This window comes from Hyposmocoma kahamanoa, unplaced genomic scaffold, assembly GCF_003589595.1.
Source record: "Hyposmocoma kahamanoa isolate Upper Pololo Valley unplaced genomic scaffold, ASM358959v1 78, whole genome shotgun sequence".
In the NCBI taxonomy this organism is placed as follows: Eukaryota; Metazoa; Arthropoda; class Insecta; order Lepidoptera; family Cosmopterigidae; genus Hyposmocoma; species Hyposmocoma kahamanoa.
The window spans coordinates 16,931,193-16,953,611 of NW_020653945.1; the positions used below are offsets into that span (position 1 = coordinate 16,931,193).

The window sequence follows — 22,419 nt, forward strand, 5'->3', positions numbered from 1 at the left end:
CACCACGAATATTGAGAACAAGTCTTTACGACTACACAACTCAACTCCATATAAAAAAAAACAAATAAAAGATAAATGGTGATCTAAAGAATTGGGACAGGACTGTTGCTTTTGAATAAGAGCATAATCTTTTTGCAACCATAAGCACCAAATTAGCACAGAGTTGCTGCTTTCGGTGGTACTAAAAGGAAAAAGATGTAAATGTTAAACAAAAAATCTTGGGATTTTTAGTATTTTTATTTCGCATAAAACTACGTTTACGCCTCCTTCTTTGTGTCGGTCTTGCCACCGCGAATTCTTCCGGTCCTGCGGGCGGCGATGAGACCAACCTTGCGACCAGCGGATGTTCCTCTCTTGACAGTAGAAGCCTTACCTAGAAAAGAACAAAGATAAATTGTTAAGTGCATTCAACATTACAATTACATTGTATTAAGCACTTTTGGCTTCAATGGACTGTAACCGTCGCCTCATATGAGCATAACACATTTTGTTTGTATTCAAGTTTAATCATAATACACTTCCTAAAAATATTTAAGATAGTATCAGATACCATTTAAATTTAAATTAAAAAAAGCCTGGTACAAAACAGTGTACTCCAAAAAAATCAAGTCTCTGCATTGCAGTTCGCGCTGCCGTCAGCCGTGTAATGCAGGGTTATGAATGTAGTCGCAGCATGAAAGCCATCCTGCAATCCTGCAATGTGTCCTGCGAGAATCCATATGTTGGCCATATGCAGGATAGTGTGTGAGCAGTTTTCTGCCTGCGCAGCGGACTGCCACGCAGGTAGTGAATGGCCCGTTTAAGCTAACAACTCGTAGAGATCAACAATGGTTCTACTGTAGTAGTTGAGGAGTGGGGTAGTCTACAGAATGTCCTGGTTGCAGCATAGGATTAGGTTATATCATCAGATTTCCATTGTATAACAAATTTCAAGTCAATTGGACAAGTGGAAGTGAAATATTAATTTTATGACTGAGATCTCTGCAATAACTAGGAAAATACCTGACGCTCTTTAAACAGCTGAACAATGTTGATCAAGCATAGCTAAGAACTATAATGATTTGGTCTTCAAATAAAAAAAATGTAGGTCAGTCCATCTATTACTAAATTACCACAGACATACAAACGTACAGATACACAAATAAAAGCTTAAAACTTATAATTCCACTCTTTTGCATGAGGATTTAAAAAGTGTTATGATTTCACAATTTTTTTACGTTTATTATTATTACATGGGAGGTGCTAACTAAATTGTACTCCAAACATTTTTCCTATCTGTTTTATTCCTCAAAAGTCACGTGGAAAGCAATAATGTATCCACCTATTACACTGAGTTTTTATAACTCCTTAAACACAAGAATGTATATATTATAAATCTTTCTTGTGTAAGAAGTAAAAATCATGTTGGAAGATCATTTATATTTTTGTAATGCCTGCATAAAGGATTTGATTATTATTATAAATTATTATTTGTTATTTTCGATGTTCTGACAAATGTTTTGAAAGTAGACACTTACCAATATGTTGATGGTTACCACCACCATGAGGATGCTCTACAGGGTTCATGGCAACACCACGCACATATGGCCAGCAGTTGCGCTTTACCTTGTATTTATGGTATGCACGACCAGCCTTCAGGATGGGTTTGTCAATACGACCACCTCCAGCAACAATGCCTGGAAAAATATCACACTATTTGGAGAAGAAATATGTTTTTTTAATTTGAAAAGTAGCAACAAGTTTGCCTCAGAAAGAGCCTCTGTGTAATCATAAAACTTCAGAGTAGGTAAGTGAAAAGTCATCATGAACAAAAAAATTAGCATATTCAAACATCAAAGCTAGCTTTAATTTTATGCTTGTAAAACTCAACACACAAATGTAAACCATGACATAAAAGAGAAGAGAACAAATTTCAGCTTTAGAGACTCAACATATTTATTCAGAATCGCTGTGAACCAGTCAGAAAAACCTTTACATCCCTGCAATAAGAGCAAAATAGATATTACGCATTTAACTTCCAATTGTATCACAAATGCAAGATGCACAACATCATTTTTGCTCTTATTACATGAACATTGACAATTTTTCTCACTGGCTTATTGCAAATCTGTTGATAAGTGTGGTGACTCCCTTATGTTGTATCCATTTTACTCACCAACCATTCCTCTGTTGCTGGAAGGAAGGACTTTCTTTGCACCAGATGGCAGCTTGACTCTGGTGCGCTTGGCGTCAGGGTTGTGACCGATGACTGTGGCAAAGTTGCCAGAAGCACGAGCCAGCCGACCACGATCACCCATCTTTTCTTCCAGATTGCAGACAATTGTACCCTCAGGCATGGCTCCAACAGGCATTACATTTCCTGAAAAATCATAGGTAATTCAATTGTAGAGATGGGAAAAACTGCTTATTTTTTGAATTTTTAGACATTGCTTTTTTTAAACACTTTTTCACTTAAATGATTTATAATTTGAAGCTAACAAAATCATTTAGATAACGTTTAAGCGCATATACTTTTATGTTCAAAAAGCTTGCAACATTGTGTTGATAGCGAAATGCAAGAGTATACCACTAAGATTTTAAGATAAGTAAGATTTATTTTAAAAAAATGAGTCATATTTTTATTTGTGGCAACAGTATTATATTAACATTTTGTTCATTGGCATTTAAAAGCATTCAAAAACATAAGTTGTTTAACTTTTGTACTTGTTAATCGTTGAAATGGAAAAACTGCTTATTTTTTTAACATTAAAACGTACGTTTGAAGAACGTGCTTGTAAAAGGGCTTTTCACTTAAACGCTTTTAGTTTGATGCTTAAAAAGTCATTTAGAAAAATGTTTAAGAGTATAGACTTTGTTTAAAAAAGCTGGCAACATTATGTTAAATTAATTTGTTTACAAAACATAGATGACACTACTTGAAACTTAAGCACGTAAAAAGTGAAATTGTTGAGTACCTATAGAACTGACCAGTGACCAACACTTATGCTTAAAATTAAAAGCGTGCGTGTGTGCTTATTTTAAAAAGCAGACTTTTTAAGTGCTTTTCGTTTAAACACCAACCTCTATTCAATTGTAATATATGTCAGTGTTTATAGTGCACTGCCTTTAGTGACTAGTTGCAATTCACTGCATTTTATGATTACTTGCTGATCACAAGCTGTGTTTAATTTTGGGGTCATTAATTTTTAATATTTATCTTCAAACCATAATAAAATAAAAATATTACACAGTTTCGCTTCAAAACTCCGATTCTTATTATTGTGAAGCAGGTCAAGTACTTACCAACTTCGAGTGTAGCTTTCTTTCCACAGTATACAAACTGGCCTGTGTAAAGACCTTCTGGCGCGATAAATAGCTCCTTGCGCGTCTTAAACTTATATGGGTCACGGAAGTGGACTACCGCTAATGGAGCACCACGGCCTGGGTCGTGGATGATGTCCTACAACACATATTTATATTGTATGATATTGTATGGCAATTTGTGGTTAGAATTCATACCACATCTATCACAAAATACCTTCACCACGCCTTTGATGTAACCATGACGTTCTGCATAGTCCAGAGAACGAAGCTTAGGCGCTCCTTTCCTTTTCTTAGTGTGTGATACGAACACTGAACCGGCACCTTTACGCTGAGCACGGATCACACGACCCATGATTACAATCCCTCACTGAAAAATAAACAAGCGGTATGATACGAAAATTAAGGTTGCATTGGGTAGGTACCTTCACTACCGCAATATTTACATTATTTGTAAATTTAAATACATGATTTACATTATGATTATTTCAGATTAAACAAAATGTTGGTTAAAACTACGTACATTCACAGAGGTGCACTTTTGAAAGAACTAGTGTTGTCATCTTTTCTTATGATTTGACAAATATGTGATTCAACTAATGAGTGAGTCATAGTTACTAAAAAAAAAAAGGAGGGGGAAGCTGGAGGCGCAATGAAGCCCAAACTTTTTTTAATATTTATTTAGGTGTGACTTTTATTGCCTACTCACATTCTTGCAGGGGGAACCTTGCATTGAATATGACGACGATAAAAAAAAAACAAAAAATGAATCATCTGCTGCCCTGCTTAGTCCTATAGACGTCTAGAGGTGGGCGTTTAAGCGAAAAGCACTTCAAAAAGTCTGCTTTTTAAAATAAGCGCATAAGCACGCTTCGTTCGTCACTGGTCAGTAGTTGTTGTGTGTCGTCACAGGTCACTGTTCTATAGACACTCAACAATTTCATTTTTTAAGTACCTAAGTTTCAAGTAGCGCCATCTATGTTTCCTAAACAAATTAATTCAACATAACGTTGCAAGCTTCTTTAAACATCTATGCGCTTAAACGTTTTTCTAAATAACTTTTTAAGCGTCAAACTAAAAAGCGTTTAGGTGAGAAGCGCTTTTACAAGCACGCTTTTTAAACGTACGTTTTAGCGTTAAAAAATAAGCAGTTTTTTTCCATTTCAACGGTTAACAACTACAAAAGTTACAAGTTATGTTAATGAACGCTTTTAAACGCCAATGAACAAAATGTTAATATAACAATGTTATGTAACAAATAAAAATAAAACTCGATTTTTACAAAAAACTCACTTATCTTAAAACTTTTAGTGGTCTACTCTTGCGTTTCGCTATCAACACAACGTTGCAAGCTTTTTTTAACATAAAAGTATATGCGCTTAAACGTTATCTAAAGGGTCATATTCTAGAACTCTACTCAATGCTTAAGTCAGGACTTGAGTATGATTTAAAGCACTAGAAATCATACAAGTCCTTGCTATTTGGATCGTATTTCCAGTACGAGAAAACACACTCAAGTCCTAACTTGAGCATTGAGTAGAGTTTTGGAATACGATCCTGTCTCTTGTATTCCATTACAAATCAATATACGGACACGTTCATAAATAAATGGTCTAATATAGAAGCATTCACAAATAAAAGGCAAAAATTAAAATGATTATTATAATGTGTAAAATTAATCGATTGTGCATAAATTAAAAATAAAATTGTATTATGCTAATGAGTTGACGACCGACTCGTTTGGATTTTTTGTTCGTATTTTTTTTTTCTCATTTTGCTTGGCTATTCGCGGTAAGCGTTTTAGCTACATAAAGAGTGTTTTGATTATCTTGTTTTTTAAAATTGAAAATTGGACGTATTTAAAAGTTAACGTAATAAACACAGACATTGTTTGTGATCTATTGATGATCTACTGCAAATCTACTGTTCTGCAAGCTGACGATGGCAAGTGGCGGATAAAAGAACCATATAATATTTGCGTGAACCCCTCGCCCCGCATTCTCTCTCTTCATCCATTCACACGCTTCACTTGAAATGAAAATAAACCACAAATACATGTCAAACAAAAACTGATCTGTGTTATTTTAGTCTTTCCAAAGTAAATAATCTGGTTAATTTATTGACTGAAGGATAGCGCCGGGCTCCATATAACTTGGACACTGGTCACGTTGCGATCATGCGAACTCCTGCCATCACGTTGCAATCGGCGTGGACAGCATCATTTACATTTTCTGTTTCAGTAGGTAACGTAATAAATTTATGTAATTTCGATCAAGTGCAAATATTAAAAAAAAGTCGAAAATACAGAAAATGTTCATGCAGAAATCATTGGTGCATTGTGAACTAATTGTATATGAAGTCGAGAGATAAACAAAGGGACAAGTTGGAAGAAATATTTTGTATTTTTATGTTCTATTTGTTTTCTTGAGAGATATTGAATTAAATTAGTGTAATATAAACTGTGCAACATTGTTAGGTTTACTGTGAATTATTGGATACCAAAACTGTTTGAAAAATGATTTCATAAACAGTGCACATCATTATTGGTGAGTAAAATATAATTGTTCTAGAACTACACTTGGCTACTGCGTGTTTTTATTTATCCATAGTATGAGAGATGACATAATTGTGTCATTTTAAGTCTGTAAAGAAAATAGTGTTTATGAGAGTACAGTGTGAATGCGTAAAAAAATAATTTAAATCTTTATCTGACATGCAGGTAAGTTAAAAATTTATTTGAAAAGATTTTTAATGCTTAATTAAAATTCAGTTGGGTTTTACATTAATTCCATTAAGTTCTGGTCACCTACTTAAATATCACAATTTTAAGTAAATATTTACAAATAGAACTGTGGCATAGTTGATGTTGAAGGACTACTTCTTGTAGTGGTGTAGATAGGTGAAGAGGGTAGAACGAACACCTCCTGCGAAGTTATGTCCTTAAAAGTTTTTAGATTATACTAATTTTTGAAAAATTGTAATGAATATTCTCAATATCATTTTATTAGAAGATCAATAGATTTTTATTAGAAGTCCAATATGTATAATATTATTATTATTTATATTATATTATATTATATTATTAATATGTATAATAATGTTTTGTACTTATTTGTAATTATAAGATGCTCTGTTACGTCATCTATCAGACATCAAATACCGAATAAACAAATAGAGCAGCCAAACCTGGTGCATTCCTGATACATTGCCATATTGTAGGTGTTTTGTAGAAAAGTAGTAAGCGACATTATATGTATATAGTATAAATTTTTTAAAATTCAATATGAGCTATTTCTGCTATCCCGATTTTCTCCTCTCATACAATAAAATGATCCTTACATGAAACTAAGTCTATCAGCTTTAAAAAAAGTTATTAATTTTGTATGAAACAAACAGCTTATGAAATTTGACCAACTTCTGTAGTCCTGATTTATTCATCTCATACAATGAAATGACCTTTACATGAAACTGTGTTGATCAGCACTAATAAAAATATTAATCAATTTTATTCGTTTTTATGGACAACTCACGCTTGACCAAAAAATTGACTTGGGTGCTGGTCATAACAAGTTTTGAACTTGTTATAAAAAAATGTAAAATATTTGTATACAAAATGTTGCTCCTTGTGGATACCAAGATTACTGTACAACAGGTGATACAAAATGTTAAATATTTTACCTTGGCGCTAGCGACAACTAATACATAGTAATCTGTAACGTCATGGGTAGAGATGAATTTTTCTGCATTTTTGCAATATAATCTGCAGCGTTTAAAATCTATACATGAGCTTACATTTCCTGAAATACTCACATAACAATAGTGTAGTGTATCATATTAATACATATTTATTGTTATGTAACATCAGCGTCAAGTATCAACCCACATAATCAGCTTTTACAATGATGCACAAAATACGATACTTTTATGTCAATACCAAAATTGGAAACCAAAAACAAAGGCCTGCAACAAACACATAGAAACATTCGTAAGGTCCCTTGGTTCATTCCGTGTCTTAGTTGGCATAGTGCCTGGCATAGTTTGCAGGAAGGTGCTGATTGAAATCCAGCTGGATCGAAGGAATTTTTTCTAAGTGGTTGACCTTCGTATTAATAATTATAACAAAGTAGTGAAATAATTTCACAAAAGTAATTGCATATCATGGTGGTGAAACATCCTGAAATTCAATAAACTTAAAAAATACCAAAATGTTTTTTTTTTTATTTACTTTCATTAATGGGTAATTCTTATTCTCAAGCAAATAACTGATACCTAATGAGAAGTGCATGTTTTTGCAATATAACGAAAAGCAAAAATTAATCACATGATAAACAATTACTCAATGTATATTTTGCCATATTACAAGTATATAAATGTAATACATAATATATTTTTGTTTGGCCGGAACTATATGAAATGTCACGACCATGTCGTGTGACTTTCCCGAAATTGCAACATTAAACCTAAACTAATCAAATATTATAAACATAACTCAGATTTTTTCCTCTTTTCTATGAATTGTTATATAGCCCCGATAAATTAATATCAATATTTCTGTAGAAACAAATAAATAACGTTTTACTTTTTCAGAAAAAATTTTGTGACTTGTTTTTTATCACATCCATGGTAAATAGAAAAATCTACCTAAGTCATCAATGACCTAAGTCGTAATAAACATCGGGCAACATCAATAATTATATACTTCTAGTGGCAACTCCTCAAATGATTGCTTTTCGCGATAGCGTTCATTGTTGTGGTGTCGAAAAATTAATTTCGAAAACATTTATTTTGGAAACTATCGAGCATGACGTGTCAAAACTGTGGATTTGTTTTATAAAGGTAAATATTCGATTTACTTGTTAATTTTGGCATATATTGTATGTTTATATAGCGGGATTACTATGCTTATAATTAAGCCAATATTCAATTAAAGACTTTAAGGGTATGAGTGGCATGGCGCAAAAATGTCACAAACATAGGTGTCACAGCCGCGTTTTCGTAAACATCATGGTTGTGACAATCTTCCACGGTCATGACATTTGACCAGTACAAGTGCCTTTTAATTATAATTTTATAGGCATAAAAGTTTATGCTTTGAGGCAGGAGCCTTACTATCGCGTGTGGTGCCTTGCATTTCGAAATACTAAGTTTAAAGTCTTCGGCATTGCATCCATGGCCATAAATGCAGCCATGAAGCTTGGCATCCTTTCAAAGGCGAGGCGATACTTCACACTGGGACACCCCATATCTTTCTCCATTAACTTTGATTATAGGGACCCTCTCTACCGATAAAAGGTAAATAAATAGAGTATACTTTGCCATGACAGATGCGCGCCGTCGCGCGACGGCAACGCGGTCTCCGGGCGGCGTGAGCGCAATGAAATTCGTGTAGAATAAATGCGCCCTTACAGCAATCCTGGACACAGGCTATGTACTGGTAGCTTAAAGGCGGTATGATAAGTTCCTCTATGCGTGAACGTGAGTCAGTCAGCCAATTTAGGTTTTTCCAGGTCCGTAGCTAAGATTGGTGGAGAACTGTGAGACATAAAATTCACGCGTCTGGACATGCACCGCATACCTTTGTAAACTTGCTCGCTTTTACCGTATGCCTGTATTGATTACTTCGGCTTCGTATACTCCCAGAAGTTCACGTCGTCTTCTTACCGTATCGATGGTATACACTATAATGCCAGCCATCGTGGTGAAAGGATTTGACATGGATTTGGTACTCGCCTATTGTTACCCAGGGTACGCCAGACGTACAGGAACGGGTTGGTAAGTCGGGCGGGGAGATTTATTTCGTGTCCATATCTATATCCACTATAGTTTACCACTCTATATATATCCACTCGTTCACTGTTGAAAAATACAACTCCACCAGAAGCATATAAAAATAAGTCTTGTCGACTTACAGTTTTTGATAGCTTCGAATAGTGCTGGAGTCATTTCTACGGGTTTACTGCAAGCCTTTCGATTTTACCCCAGCTAAAAGGGCCTCGAGTAGTGCTTGTGTTGTTCCTGATCTCGGGAGAAATCTGCGGTAAACACTCACCCAAGAATCGCCGCGATTCAAGATGACGAGATAGTTTACCCTAGAAATGTGATCTCGAACTGGCTAAAGCTGCACTTCCCTGCATTTATGAAGATCCATATTCCTTCAATCGCATGTAGGAGGTACCTGTAGCATTTGAAGTTGGTCTATGGAAATGAATAAGTATATCATCCAAATAGCAATATTGTATTGTATTAGTAGAGTTCTTTGTGAAAGAGTTCGTCCAGGGAAGTACTGCCACCTTACCTATTTCTGCCGCCAAGCAGTAATGTTAGTACTACTGCGTTCTGGTTTAAAAGAGTAAGGGTGCTGGTGAAATTACAGACACATGGGACTTGTCAACTTACGTCTCAGGGTGACGGGCGCAGTGGCAGTGTCCTTCAGATCTTTGCGATTTAAAACTCGTGAGTGGCACTGCAACTGTTATAAGTATAAAACTACATCTAGCTACTACTGCAAGAATGTAAAAACTACTTCGCGACGCCCGGTCTCTAGCTGTCCAAATACTTTGGGTCCAGAAAAACTGAAAATTGCAAATTCGAATTCGATAGATGCTGCTCAACGTCACCGTCTCACGTTAAAATCTGTAAGGTCCTCGTTCTGATCTCTTTACATAGCACGAAAGGAAAAACGACTGCTGGCGACCGTATGGAGACCACTGGACTGTGTCATACTAGTACCCCTGGTTAGAGTTTACATTTTTTTTTATAAAATCAAGTGACGGGACGTACAAGTCTCTTGCATCAAATATGTTTTTTTATCAAATATTATTTTTTAACCTATGTAGAGTGCTAAACGAGAAATAAATTTGTTGACAACCCGACCAATATTAATATAATTCACCCGTAAGGCATCTTTATTTATACATCTCTCAGAAATCTCTATATGTCCCTTTTTTGGCACCAATTACCAATTAGGCATCTCTACGAAACCCTCAGACGTCTCCTATAAATAGAGATGGTTAATATAATATATAGCTCAAATTTTACCGTTAAATTAAAAAAATATTATAGCAATTATAATTTGAAACACATAAAGGTGCTAAAATTGTAACGAACTTTTTTTTACTTTGGATTGGGGTACGCTAAGAAAATTAAACCAAGTGCCATCTAGCGACATAATTTTACAATATTTCAATGCCATACCATCAATCTATCCGCTACTTACGCAGCTAACAAACAAAATCCTTCTTCGTCCTGAGTTATCTCCCTTAATATTTCATAGATGGCACTATATTCTATGTGAAAATTGCTTGTCAGTTGAAACAATTATAACGAAATAGTTGTACATATTATTTGTAGCTTTTAACGTTTGGTGCGAAACGCGAAATAGCTGATTGGTTTATTAACCGACTTTAAAAAAGGAGAAGGTTCTCAATTCGACTGTATGTTCTTTTTTTTTCTTTTTTTTTGTATGTATGTTACGCGATAACTCCGGTATTTGTGAACCGATTTTCATGATTCTTTTTTTGTTGGAAAGGGGGTACTTCCATAGTGGTCCCATTCTATTTTGATGGAAATCATCCACCTCTAAGGGTGGCTGTTCACGCATGAAGATTCATTTTTGTAAATAGCGCCTAACTTTAATTTAGGAGCAATTGCTTTTAGCAATTATTTAGTTGATTTTGCTGTTTCTCCAATTCAAGGCGTTTTTCCCTCGATATACTTTGAGTAGTGTCGTAGTGAGAACCTATTTTTATTATCTCCAGTATCAAGTCCTGTATAGTGGCGAACTAGGGGATATTTCAATGAAACTTAGCAAATAGACGTAATTCCACGTACTTTTGAGGTCGGTTTTTTTAGTACTCTGTACTGAGATTATTGATGTTAAATTTCACGTTTGAGTACGCTAAATATATATATATATATATATATATATAAAATAGTTATGTTATGAATTATAATTTGGGTTACGTTTTAATACCATTTTGAGCTAACGGTGGAACGTTAGCAAAATTTCGTCAGGTGAAGCGATTTAAATTAAGATATAATTAAGTACTTGGATTTATTTAGTTACTTTAGCGTTTGTTTAGTTAATAAGTAGTTAATAAGTTGTGTAATATTTGTATATACAAGTACGAGTATGTGCGTTATTATCCATTATTATTAGTGTAATTTACTGTAAATAACCAGTGTAAAGTTTTGTGCAAATTGTAAATAGTAAATTGTTAAAGTATGAAGGGAAGTCCATTGATTTATCGTACATAACCTGTAACCACCATATTATGTAATAGTTACAAAACAAATGAAGTCGGTCGTAAGTAGAGGTAGGCGTTTAAACGAAAAGCATTTCAAAAGTCTACTTTTTAAAATAAGTTAAAAAGCACGCTTTTCATTTTAAGCGTAAGCATTGGTCACCGGTCAGTTCTATAGACACTCAATAATTTCATATTTTACAACGTGCTTAAGTTTCTTATAGCGCCATCTATGTTTCCTAAACAAATTAATTCAACATAACGTTGCAAGGTTTTTTAAACATAAAGTCTATGCGCTTAAACGTTTTTCTAAACGACTTTTTAAGCGTCAAACTAAAAAGTGTTTATGTGAAAAGCGCTTTTACAAGCACGCTTTTTAAACGTACGTTTTAACGTTAATAAAATAAGCAGTTTTTTCCATTTCAACGGTTAACAACTACAAAGGTTACAACTTATGTTTTTAAACACCAATGAACAAAATGTTAATATAATAATGGTATGTCTTAAATAAAAATATAACTCGTTTTTTACAAAAACACTTACTTATCTTAAAACTTTTAGTGGTCTATTCTTGCGTTTCGCTATAAACACAACAACGTTGCAAACTTTTTTTGACGTAAAAGTCTATGCGCTCAAACGTTTTCTAAACGGTTTTGTTAGCTTCAAACTAAAAAGCTTTTAAGTGAAAAAGCGTTTAAAAAAGCACGCTTTTTTTAAATAAAACATAACGTTTAAACGTTTAAAAAAATAAGCACTTTTTTCCATATCTAGTCGTAACTAACCATAAAAAACTGTAAACTATTCTATAGATAGACCATTGATGCTATACTTAACAAGTTATCGCACGTGAACTATTTCACGTTTCTTTCCATTTGTTACATTATCACACGACCTTGCTAAAAATTATAATTTTAGCACTTTAAATAGCGCGTTATAAAAATTTTGCATTTAGCTTTTATCGTGCTATGCGAATATAGCAGTTAATCCCATCTCTACCTATAACGCCGGAATATACGTCATAGTATCGGGAACGCATAATCTGGCTGCCCTTTTTGTTAATTCGGTTTATGATGTTTTATAGATGATGTAACAGAGCGCTTTATTGTTACAAATACTCGTAAGTATAGGTATAAACAAAAAGAATTATTAAGCTTTTTAACAAAATATATACAAAAACAAGTATTTGTTTGGATTTGAAATAGTGTTGATTACAAAAAAAAAAACAAAAGTCGACTTTTGGTCGATGTGCAAGCACAAACAGAATAAAATTGAAAGAAATAATTAAAAAAAGAATTAAAAAGAAAATATTTTTTACCGTTTTCAAAAAAGGAGAGGATCTGAAGACGCGATAACTTCGACATTTGTGAATCGATTTCGATGATTATTTTTTGTTGGAAAGAAGATACCTCAGTAGCGGTTCCATTCAAATTTGAAGAAAATATTCTACTTCCAAGGGTGGTAACTTAGGGGATGAATACGGTTTATTGGATTTCACCCATTTTCCGTTACCTGATTTCAATAAAACTTGACAAATAGATGTAATTCCACAACTTTGAGGTCGTTTTTTTTATGAAAAGTTATAATCATTTGTCTCTAATCATCTATTATACGACAACATTGGACTAGTAGTCGTTGGATTTGCGCGTGAGAGGCACAAAACCTTTAGCTTTAGTTTTTGAACCATATTTCCTGATGAATTAGCTGTTTTTTTTTATATAAAAGTCGCTATTTTTTAGAAAGTCACCAATTTACAACTATATAAGTTGCAGGAGCCTACAAAATGGTGATCATTCGGCAGTTAGTGATGCATTAATCATAATCAGTAGCGGTCTACGATCAAGTATCAACAATGAGCAACAATCTAAGTATAAATGTAGGGGTGGCCGGTTGGCGCCTCCTTGTGCATGGATTAACCTGCCAGCCATCTATGACGATTATGGTAATTTTTTATAGAAGAATTATGTTTCTACTTATTAAATGCGAATGCAACGGTTGCTAATTCCTATAATATAATACCGATTCAACAAAGTATAGTATAGTGGTATATAAAAACCCGTGACAAGTAAACGTGCTTTAAATTGTTGCCACAGAGGGTGGCCCCTTTTGTCTCCGGAGCCACTCTGTTTACCTCGAAAAATGTTAGTCGATTGCCGCAATTCATAACTCTCGTTGGAAATGTTGTCGGGATAGGTCGTGCCTTTTGCTAACTCGCTAATTTAAATAAGTATTTGTTAGACTGTTTATTTTATCATGATTATTATAAAATCAAGCACTTTAATTAATGCAATTTAGTGCATTTTGTGTTTATATCACTGTTTAATTTGAGTGAACTTTTATTTCATCATGGTTTGGTAAGTTACTATAATTCAAAGGGTAATAAACATAAAACTGTCGAAATTATAAATGATTACACAAATACAATTCATAGTTAAAAAATGCTTTTATTTAAATTTAAATGAAATTTTTTTTTATTTCAAAATATTTAATGCGTAGTGTTTACGTGTGATTAAAAATATTGCAAAGTAGACTGTTGTAAGCAATTTTTCAGTTGGTAGGTAGGTACTTTAATGTTTGAAAAGATTGTAAATCGCAAACATATTAATTATTTGGAAAAAAAACAAAAATAAACGAAAACGTATCTTCTGAATAGTTTACAATTTTGTATAGGTTTTTTTTTTCAGTTTATTCTTTGTAAAATTAACGCAAATTACAAAAAAAAAAATTCCATTACTTTGCACATTTGATACTTAAAACTTCTACTCTACATTTTAAAATATTACATCTTTAGATTTTTGGAATAAAAACCGGTGTACGAAAACAGACTTAAAATAATACAGTGTGTGGAGCTATGACGTCACCTTCGTACCTCCGCTTCCTGAAAGAGGACACTAGCGCACTACTTCGGCAGAAATTAAACAAAGATTACGCAATAGTACACTCCAGACATGAAATACTTTCCCTGGATTGCACCATTGCTAATGTAACGTATGTTAAAAATATTGTAAAATCTTGGCTTTATTTCGGAGCAATTTTGACAGGAATTGGTCTCGTTGATTGATGACGCAAATGGTAGATTTATTTAATCCAGTCATTCGAGTTATGTCTGTATGATACGACACAAATCTTCGTGCAATGAAAACAACTTTTCAATTCTCGTCGATACTAAACCGCGAGAAATAAATAAAGACAATTTACTAGAAACGTTTATTTACTAATAGATCTAATAAAATTATCAAAATAGCGATATAATCCGAATACCGAATACGTATTGTTAGTTTCTGTATCTATTGAATTAGTATCTATTGAACAGTAAAATAATGCATACAAATATTGAGTGGATATTGTTCGATGTCGCAACGCAAACGCAGCACTCACGTGGGCTTAAATCCGACTTTAAGGGGGATGGGGGCTTGGCCACGCCCTTACCGCCTACGCACAGCGTTGGGAACGGGGTAAAAACACACTTCTTATTCAAATAATTTCATAAATGTTCACTTCGGCCGTACATGTCTCAAACCGAGCTGTGTTATTTTCTTTCTATTATTTTTATTAAGTTGCTGAGAAATCTGTGGATAAAGAAAATCAGTCGAAAGTTTTTTTTATTGGGGCCAATAAACACTTACACATTACAAATAGCCTGTATAACTAAAAAATAGTGTAGTAAATAAGCACAGATTACGTAAATAGTTTTGGATTTCAGTAAATACTGCACTATATTTGACGGTTTGTGCTATGGGCACTGGATAAGGTGGTACCGGGTTCAATTTCCGGTAGATTGGTGCTGGTCTGTATGTTGTGGGAAGTGCTTCAGAGTGAGTTCCGTAGTGACTTGTAGTCAACAAATTTACTTAAGTGTATCGTTGAACATATTTAAAGGGTCTATACATTTTTCAAATTATTCTACGCTGAGAACCATTGTTATAGCTGGCTAGTAAGCTGGGCGTAGAGGCGCTAGGTTACCCATTTACGTTACGTACCTCGTACGTACTCACGTTAAGTACCTGTTGTACACATACGCGCAGTTTAGCACCTTTGTTGTAATACTTATATGATGCTTTGGCTCCAATATTTTTTGAACAGGATGATTGTGTAACGGGGCAATAGGCTAACATAGCTGGAGAACGGCCCTGAGCGTAGGTATACTCTTATTTAAGCATTACGTAAAACATGCATAAAACACACGGCAGTTACGGGCAAAGTTTGCAAGGTGTGCAATATTAGCAATGTGTAGTTGACACACAGCCTATGGATGAAGTTTGCAAAGATTTGCGATAAACAGGTTTTTTCGATTTATAATTCGCTGTCGTAACATTGTTGACCGTCACGCGTCTCATATACATATGGGGCGCCAACGCGCAGTTGTGTTTTCATTCACCATTGAAATAAAAAAATATAAAGATGTATAAAAAATGAAAATAAAAAATTACCAAAATCTTTTTATAAATTACCAAAATTGCAACTGTTATGGACAGGCGTGTAGCTTACCATCAGGCGCACGACTTGTTCATCCCGTCACTTGATATTGTAAAAAAAATGTGAACGATGTTATTTTGTCTCATTCATTAATTGTGCGTCGAGGTTATTTCAATAATAAATATTTTGCTGCTACCTAACCGTTGTCGTTCTCGATCAGTACCGACAACATATATCGAAACTGATACGCCAAGGCTAGTGGCCACCATTATGGAAATAAAAACGTATGCAAAAGTTTACTTGCTGCGACTGAATCTCGTTTGAATCGTGTTAAAGCGCATCATCTGCGCGTCATCGGTCGCACATAATAAATACGAGGTATGTATGGGCTCTAAGTATTATTTCATATTGCATATGTATAGGTATGACCGTAACAAATGACACAATTCGACATCGCTTAGCTTTAAAACGTCAATAACAGTTAGCAGTGTTGACATTCATTATAAGTCGGACAGAGCCATCCAACCTTATTGCTAATAAAATTAAAAATGCGTATACGACGAGGACAGCAATTAGGCAATATCTGCATAATTGAAGTTTTTCATGAAAGGGGTTTAAATAATCTACGAAAGAAATTAGGCAATACTTTTTATGCTTATTTAATGACCGTCGTCAGGATGGCTGGTTGCATGTGGCGTCTGGCACTTAGTGTATATTCAAGACTTGCTACCTATTGGCTACCTTTTCTAAATAATTGCTACCTTTGATATATTCCGAGAAATTTATTAAAATAATTGACCAGCCATACTGATATCAGGATGGCTGGTGGCCTCTTTGTTCAGCATGAAGAGAGCAGATTTTCCAGGAGTATGTATTACCAATAATTGCTACCTATTTGCTACTTTCACCAATTAAAGGTATGAGCTTCTTATCTACGTTTCTTATCTTATTGAAGGTTACGGGAATCCGCTGAATGCAAGCAGCGCATGACCGGTCGTTGTGGCGACGTCTTTCGGCTAAAATGATCATAACGATGAAGCAAAAATTTACAATTTGTCCAGGGTTGTTGCTGATGCAGGTTTTTTACACATCAGCGGATGCTGATTTTATGAATTAAAAAATACGCGAAATCGTACATCCTTGCTAAATCTATCTATAAAAGATTTCTATTTTCTTTGGTATTATGATAAAATAATGATTGAATCAATGATTTTGTGACATTTATTAATAAAATAATCATCAGCATGAAAACAATCAATCTGCCTAGTTTAATTGTTCTGGTTTTTATCAAAAATACATTTTAAATAAACAGGTGAGTTGCCTTTTCGGCTTACAGACTGTTTCTGGCAGGTTTCTAAGTTATTCTGGCGTGTCTTATATGTCATGTCAAGACTCGAACATCCGCAATGAATATCAGCATCGATGAATGTGGATATTGTAATATATTCTGATTATCCGCGGATGCGGATGCTGATTTTCGCAACAACCCTGGTATATATACTTCCCCAGGTAGGCAGTGCTATTACTTCAAGCTTCTTAATTCTTAGATTCCCTGTCATTGTAGAGTCAACTCTAAGGACTCAAATCTTTAACACGTCGCACCTCTCATGTAAGAATGAAGTGGAATTACGTCAAACATGTTTATTGCTCCATTAGATATAGAAAAATATAACCCACTTCCTCTCCAATTGGAGATTAGATACAGAAAAATATAATCCATATCATCTCCGATTGGAGAGTCTCCAGGTGGAATTACTTCAAACATGTTTATTGCTCACATGTTTGACGTAATTTCTACGTATGCCATTCTTCCATGAGGGTTGCGATGTGTTTTTGCCGTGTATAGTTCCAAATAAGGACATCATACGCACCTCTCATGGAAGAATGGCAGAAGTGGAGTTACGTCAATAACATTTATTGCTCCATTAGATACAGAAAAATATAACCCACATCTTCTCCAATTCTTGTAATTCTATCGACTAATATTGTGGATAGAGTTACAACAATTGGAGAGGACGTGAGTTATATTTTTCTGTATCTAATGCAGCAATAAACATGTTTGACGTAACTCCACTTATGCCATTCTTCCTTGAAGAGATTATCTGCACAAAGCAGCTGTGGGATGAATTTACTTCCTGTTTAACCACGTTAGTATCTATGTAATGTACGAGTTAATGATTGTTTTCTCATAAATGAACGTTTCTATTCTATTTTAAACTTATTTATGCAAGAAATATTACTTAAGCATTAATAAAAAACAGGAAGATTGAGTAAATGCTTTTGCCAGCTTGCCTATTTCCAAAGTTTTAATAAAAGTTGCGAAATTGTGAACTTGTTGGGCTTATGTTTGTATTTCGTAATACTGAAACCGCTCTTGGCAATGCTTTTAATTATCGAAAACTTATGTTTGTTGAAACATGTACTTTGTACGATTTCATATCAAATCTAAACATACGTTGATATTTGCAATAAACGCGATCTGTATAATGTAAAGCACTTAGCACAACAAATGACAAAATGAATACAAATCTTACGTAGAGTCAATAGGTGCTGTTTTGTCTTAGAAATATATTGTATAAAACAATTGTAAAAGTTTGCTAGATCATTAATGCGGTACGCGATAAAAACTTGTAATGCATAAACTATTACGTCGAAGACCCACTGGACATTGTACATTTGTTTAAACACCTTATTTAAAAAACTAATTCTAGGAATAGGATTGCTGATTAATATTTGCCAATTATTTTTCAATAATATTACTTAATGTTCTAAAAAAAATCTTTTTGCCCCTTCTAGATTTCGCCATTATTGAGTTTTCCGTTTAGTAAATTTAGGGCTTCAGCAGACTCTGTCGCTCACTAATTACAAGTTTCTTTCCACGGTATGAGTTCTTTTTATTTTCATGTTACATGAGTTACATCTAGACTAGAAGAATGTGTAAAATATTCAAAGTTGTCCTATACATGCACTACCACTGCATACAATATTTCCAATGTTAAATGAGTATGATAGAAGAGTATCGGTTTCAATGGTAACCCAGTAACGTGCGAAAGTGTTAAAGTTAGCGTGTTGGGGTAGAAATCTCATTGACGTACAGATGACTTCAGAAACTTTGAAATAGTTTGGTAGTAATTAAGCATATTAATTAAATATTTTACCTTTATTTTTCAAAAAATATAAAAAAGTAACAATATAAATACTAAGCTAACCGACTTTTCATAATCCAATCCGAGTTGCCAGATCTAAACGTGCATTATTTCTCGCAAAAAATTACGAAGCTAATTATACAACAAATCAATACCCAAATTAATTCAACGAATTAACAGAGAGTTTTAATGTCAAGTGGTATGTCAGAGCCTGTGCGCACTGTGTTCTTCTTACACGTGGAGAACGCGTGTTCGCGGAACAAAGCGTAGAGGCTCAATAAGAAAGATTGTATGAGCAGAAGTTTATTGGTTGCAACTGAATCCATCATCTGCGTGTCGTCCGCGCGAAAAATGCGCCATGTGCATAAGCTCTTACTGTAACGTAACTCATATTGTTTATTATCATTAAACATGCATAACAATAAAATGATAATTAAAATTAATAAATTATAATTAGAAGTGGGCATTATTACAACAGCAGATAATGTAAAGCATTATTCTTACGCAATGTATAACCCATTATCGAACAATTGTCTAAACTGCTGTTGTTATACTGCTATTCTGCTGTTGTGATTGTGTCGCGCGAACAAGCAAATAATACGATTACAACAGGCAGTGAGAGAGAAATGGCGCTCATCAATTGATTGATATTAAGAAGATATGCTACGATTTGCAAATCTTAAGAATATAATCTTTCAGTGCGTAACATAAAGTTATCTTTTTCATTTTATATTTTAATGTTATCTATTATCTTATTATTACATAGGGCGCACTATATGTTTCCGGAACTGGCCACTTACATAAACAATATTTAAAAAGTAATTACAACATTTGAAAATGGAACTCTGGCTGTAGAATACGGTGTTTCATCTGACTGTCACTTGTTTTTATATTGTGGCGTCATTTTAGAAAATGGTTGTCTACATCACCATAGATTTAACTCGTGAAAATTTTCGTAGTATGATTTTCTACAACTTTAAGTGTGATTTAACTGCTCAGCGGAGCTTCCCTCGACTTCAAACTGCTTTTGGCGATGAAGCACCATACAAGACGACTATTTATAGCTGGTTTGCAGAATTCAAACGTAGTCGTGTGAATCTCAGTAACGAATTTCTGCTGTGAACAACAAAATCATCAATGCTGTGCGTCGTATGATCAAAACAGACAGGCATGTGACATACCATGAGATTCGGGCATCTTTAGGCATAGGCATGAGTCAAATACAATCAATAATCTACACAAACAATTGGGTGTGAAAAAGCTGTGCTCTCGGTGGATTCCACACAATTTGACTGAGGTTCAAAAAACGGATCGCGTCACTTGGTGCAATGCCATGCTTACCAGATTCAACGAAGGGGCGTCAAATTGGTGTGGGACAGAGTAACAGGTGACAGGATGGATTTATAATTACGATCCCAAAACAAAGCAGCAATCGAGCGTATGGGTCTTTCAAGATGAGTCGAAACCAACCAAAGTGGCGCGCGTGCAAAGTGCCTCTAAGCTAATGATTGCTTCTTTTTTTAAATAAAATTGGACATGTGGCTACTGTTGCTTTGGAGAAACGTTGTACCGTGAATAGTGATTGGGACGCGACCATTTGTTTGTCGGAAGTTATTGACAATCTCTATAAAAATAGCCGTAAACGCCATATCATCTTGCACCACGATAATCCCAGTTCTCACACGGCCACACAGACAGATGAATTTTTGAAGGTGAACATCGTTGACCTTATGAGCCATCCCGCGCATAGTGCCTGCCTGGCACCTTGTGACTTTTATTTATTTCCAGAAATTAAGGAACGAGACAACGATTTTCATCACCTGAAGAGGCTGTCGAAGAGCACGAAAAATATGTTTCATAGATTGTCACGGAGGAGTGGCATATTCGTAAGAAAAAGTACATTAACGCTAAAGGAGAATGTTTTGAGAAACAATAAATTCATTTCTGACCATTTATAGTATTTTTTTCTTATTCATTCCGGAAACTTATAGTGCGCCTCACGTATAAGTCACATATTAGAAACTACGATTTATGCTTCATGCAATTGCTCGTAATGTTGTAGTAATATAAATAAAAAGGAAAGAAGTACGGGCGGGCGGTGTCTTTACACTAACTAAAATATTGTTACCTTACATTGACTTACAAATAAATGGACGACGGGTCTAATACAAAAACCACGAAAAAATGTCCCAAGTCAACCTATTTAAACGTAGTGACATGTAAAGGAATATGAAAAAGCTAAAACGTTGAATTTAAATTGTAATGTCATCGCAGTACTGTCTAATTTTGCTTGCTTTGCTGTCAGTCGAACAAACGAAGACTAAAGCGTCAATAACGCTCTGTATACGATTTTAACGCCCTATAAGTTCGGACACTTTTTAGCGCGGACCCGACGTCCATATAATTGTAAGTCAAAGTTAACTTAATAACTAATTAAATAATAATTGATAACTTGAAATGGTGTTATAATTCGTAATAAATAAAAATAAAATAAATAACTTTACTTCAGACTTCAAAGATGGTCCATTCAATTATAGGTGATAATACAGGAATGTATTTTTTGCAGTAACGGAGAAACGGGTAATATAGCAATGTCAGCAGCGCCCGAGACGCTGCTGGTTGCAGCTGTTACTACCGACCGCAGCATTGAGACAGCTACGCCCGCACCGCCGCTGCGCTCCCCTGTCGGAAAGCACTTAGTGCACTGGTTTCGCAAGGGCCTGCGGCTACATGATAACCCTGCCTTTAGAGAAGGACTCAAAACAGCGGTCACTTTTCGATGCATCTTCATTATCGACCCTTGGTTCGCTAGTTCTTCTAACGTCGGAATTAACAAATGGAGGTAAGTAACTCGCTCACTGTTTTGTTAAAGAGGAAAACATTTGACGTAACATGTTATCGTCGATGTAAAACCTGTAACCTATTTAACTACCTACGTTGTTTCATCCTAGTAACATAAGCATTTGACGACGCCCGTGATCGAGTATCTTGCATACCGGTTTTCATGGTGTCGCCATCTCTGAGGTCCCAATTCGATCCCCGGCTGAGTCAAGCTAATTGTTGGATCCCGGCTGAATCCGCCGTAAATCGGACCAGACTTACTTCGGTATTCTTCTTTTCTTCAATAAAACTCCGTATAACGTAAATCTTTCGGTTTATTGAAAGTTAGGAAAGTGGACTGTATACATTTCCATAAAAACTTCTGAATCTGTATAATATAATCTGAATTACAAGTTGAATAATCGGCGTATCTAGTAAGAATGAAAGTGAATATTATATAATAGGGGTTAAAGTATGAAATTGCCGATTTGTACTGA

General features: G+C 34.7%; 2 protein-coding genes across 5 annotated transcripts in view; one reads left to right on the forward strand and one right to left on the reverse strand.

Annotated features, from left to right (window-relative positions):
• Positions 1–219: 219 nt before the first annotated feature.
• Positions 220–3,936, reverse strand: LOC113232874 (60S ribosomal protein L8). Of its 2 annotated transcripts, none has more exons than XM_026467745.1 (6): positions 3,824–3,936; positions 3,518–3,670; positions 3,283–3,439; positions 2,156–2,359; positions 1,518–1,676; positions 220–373 (listed from the first exon to the last, which is right to left on the reverse strand). In XM_026467745.1, exons 2-6 carry the CDS (start codon positions 3,653–3,655, stop codon positions 258–260), a joined length of 774 nt encoding a protein of 257 aa, XP_026323530.1. In that variant the 5' UTR covers positions 3,656–3,670; positions 3,824–3,936; the 3' UTR covers positions 220–257. The 2 variants fall into 2 exon arrangements, with proteins under 2 accessions (XP_026323530.1, XP_026323531.1); XM_026467746.1 differs by having other exon boundaries at positions 3,820–3,838.
• Positions 3,937–5,314: 1,378 nt separating this feature from the next.
• The window catches only part of LOC113233309 (cryptochrome-1-like), a 36,961-nt gene continuing 19,856 nt past the window's right edge, over positions 5,315–22,419 (forward strand). The window contains exons 1-2 of one of the 3 annotated variants that reach the window (XM_026468396.1): positions 5,315–5,543; positions 21,669–21,944. In XM_026468396.1, the coding sequence (XP_026324181.1) occupies positions 21,694–21,944 (251 nt within the window). In that variant the 5' untranslated portion in view covers positions 5,315–5,543; positions 21,669–21,693. Of the gene's footprint in view, positions 5,544–5,663; positions 5,847–21,668; positions 21,945–22,419 lie in introns of those variants that run through there. The other 2 variants (XM_026468398.1, XM_026468397.1) reach the window with 2 other exon arrangements.

Bases quoted from the DNA above. Each gene is read 5' to 3' on its own strand.
- LOC113232874 (XM_026467745.1), bottom strand. From the start codon at position 3,655: ATGGGTCGTGTGATCCGTGCTCAGCGTAAAGGTGCCGGTTCAGTGTTC. The intron at 3,440-3,517 runs GTATTTTGTGAT...TATGTGTTGTAG, and splicing joins ACATCAAAGGCGTGGTGAAG to GACATCATCCACGACCCAGG. The intron at 374-1,517 runs GTAAGTGTCTAC...GTTCTTTTCTAG, and splicing joins TGGTAACCATCAACATATTG to GTAAGGCTTCTACTGTCAAG.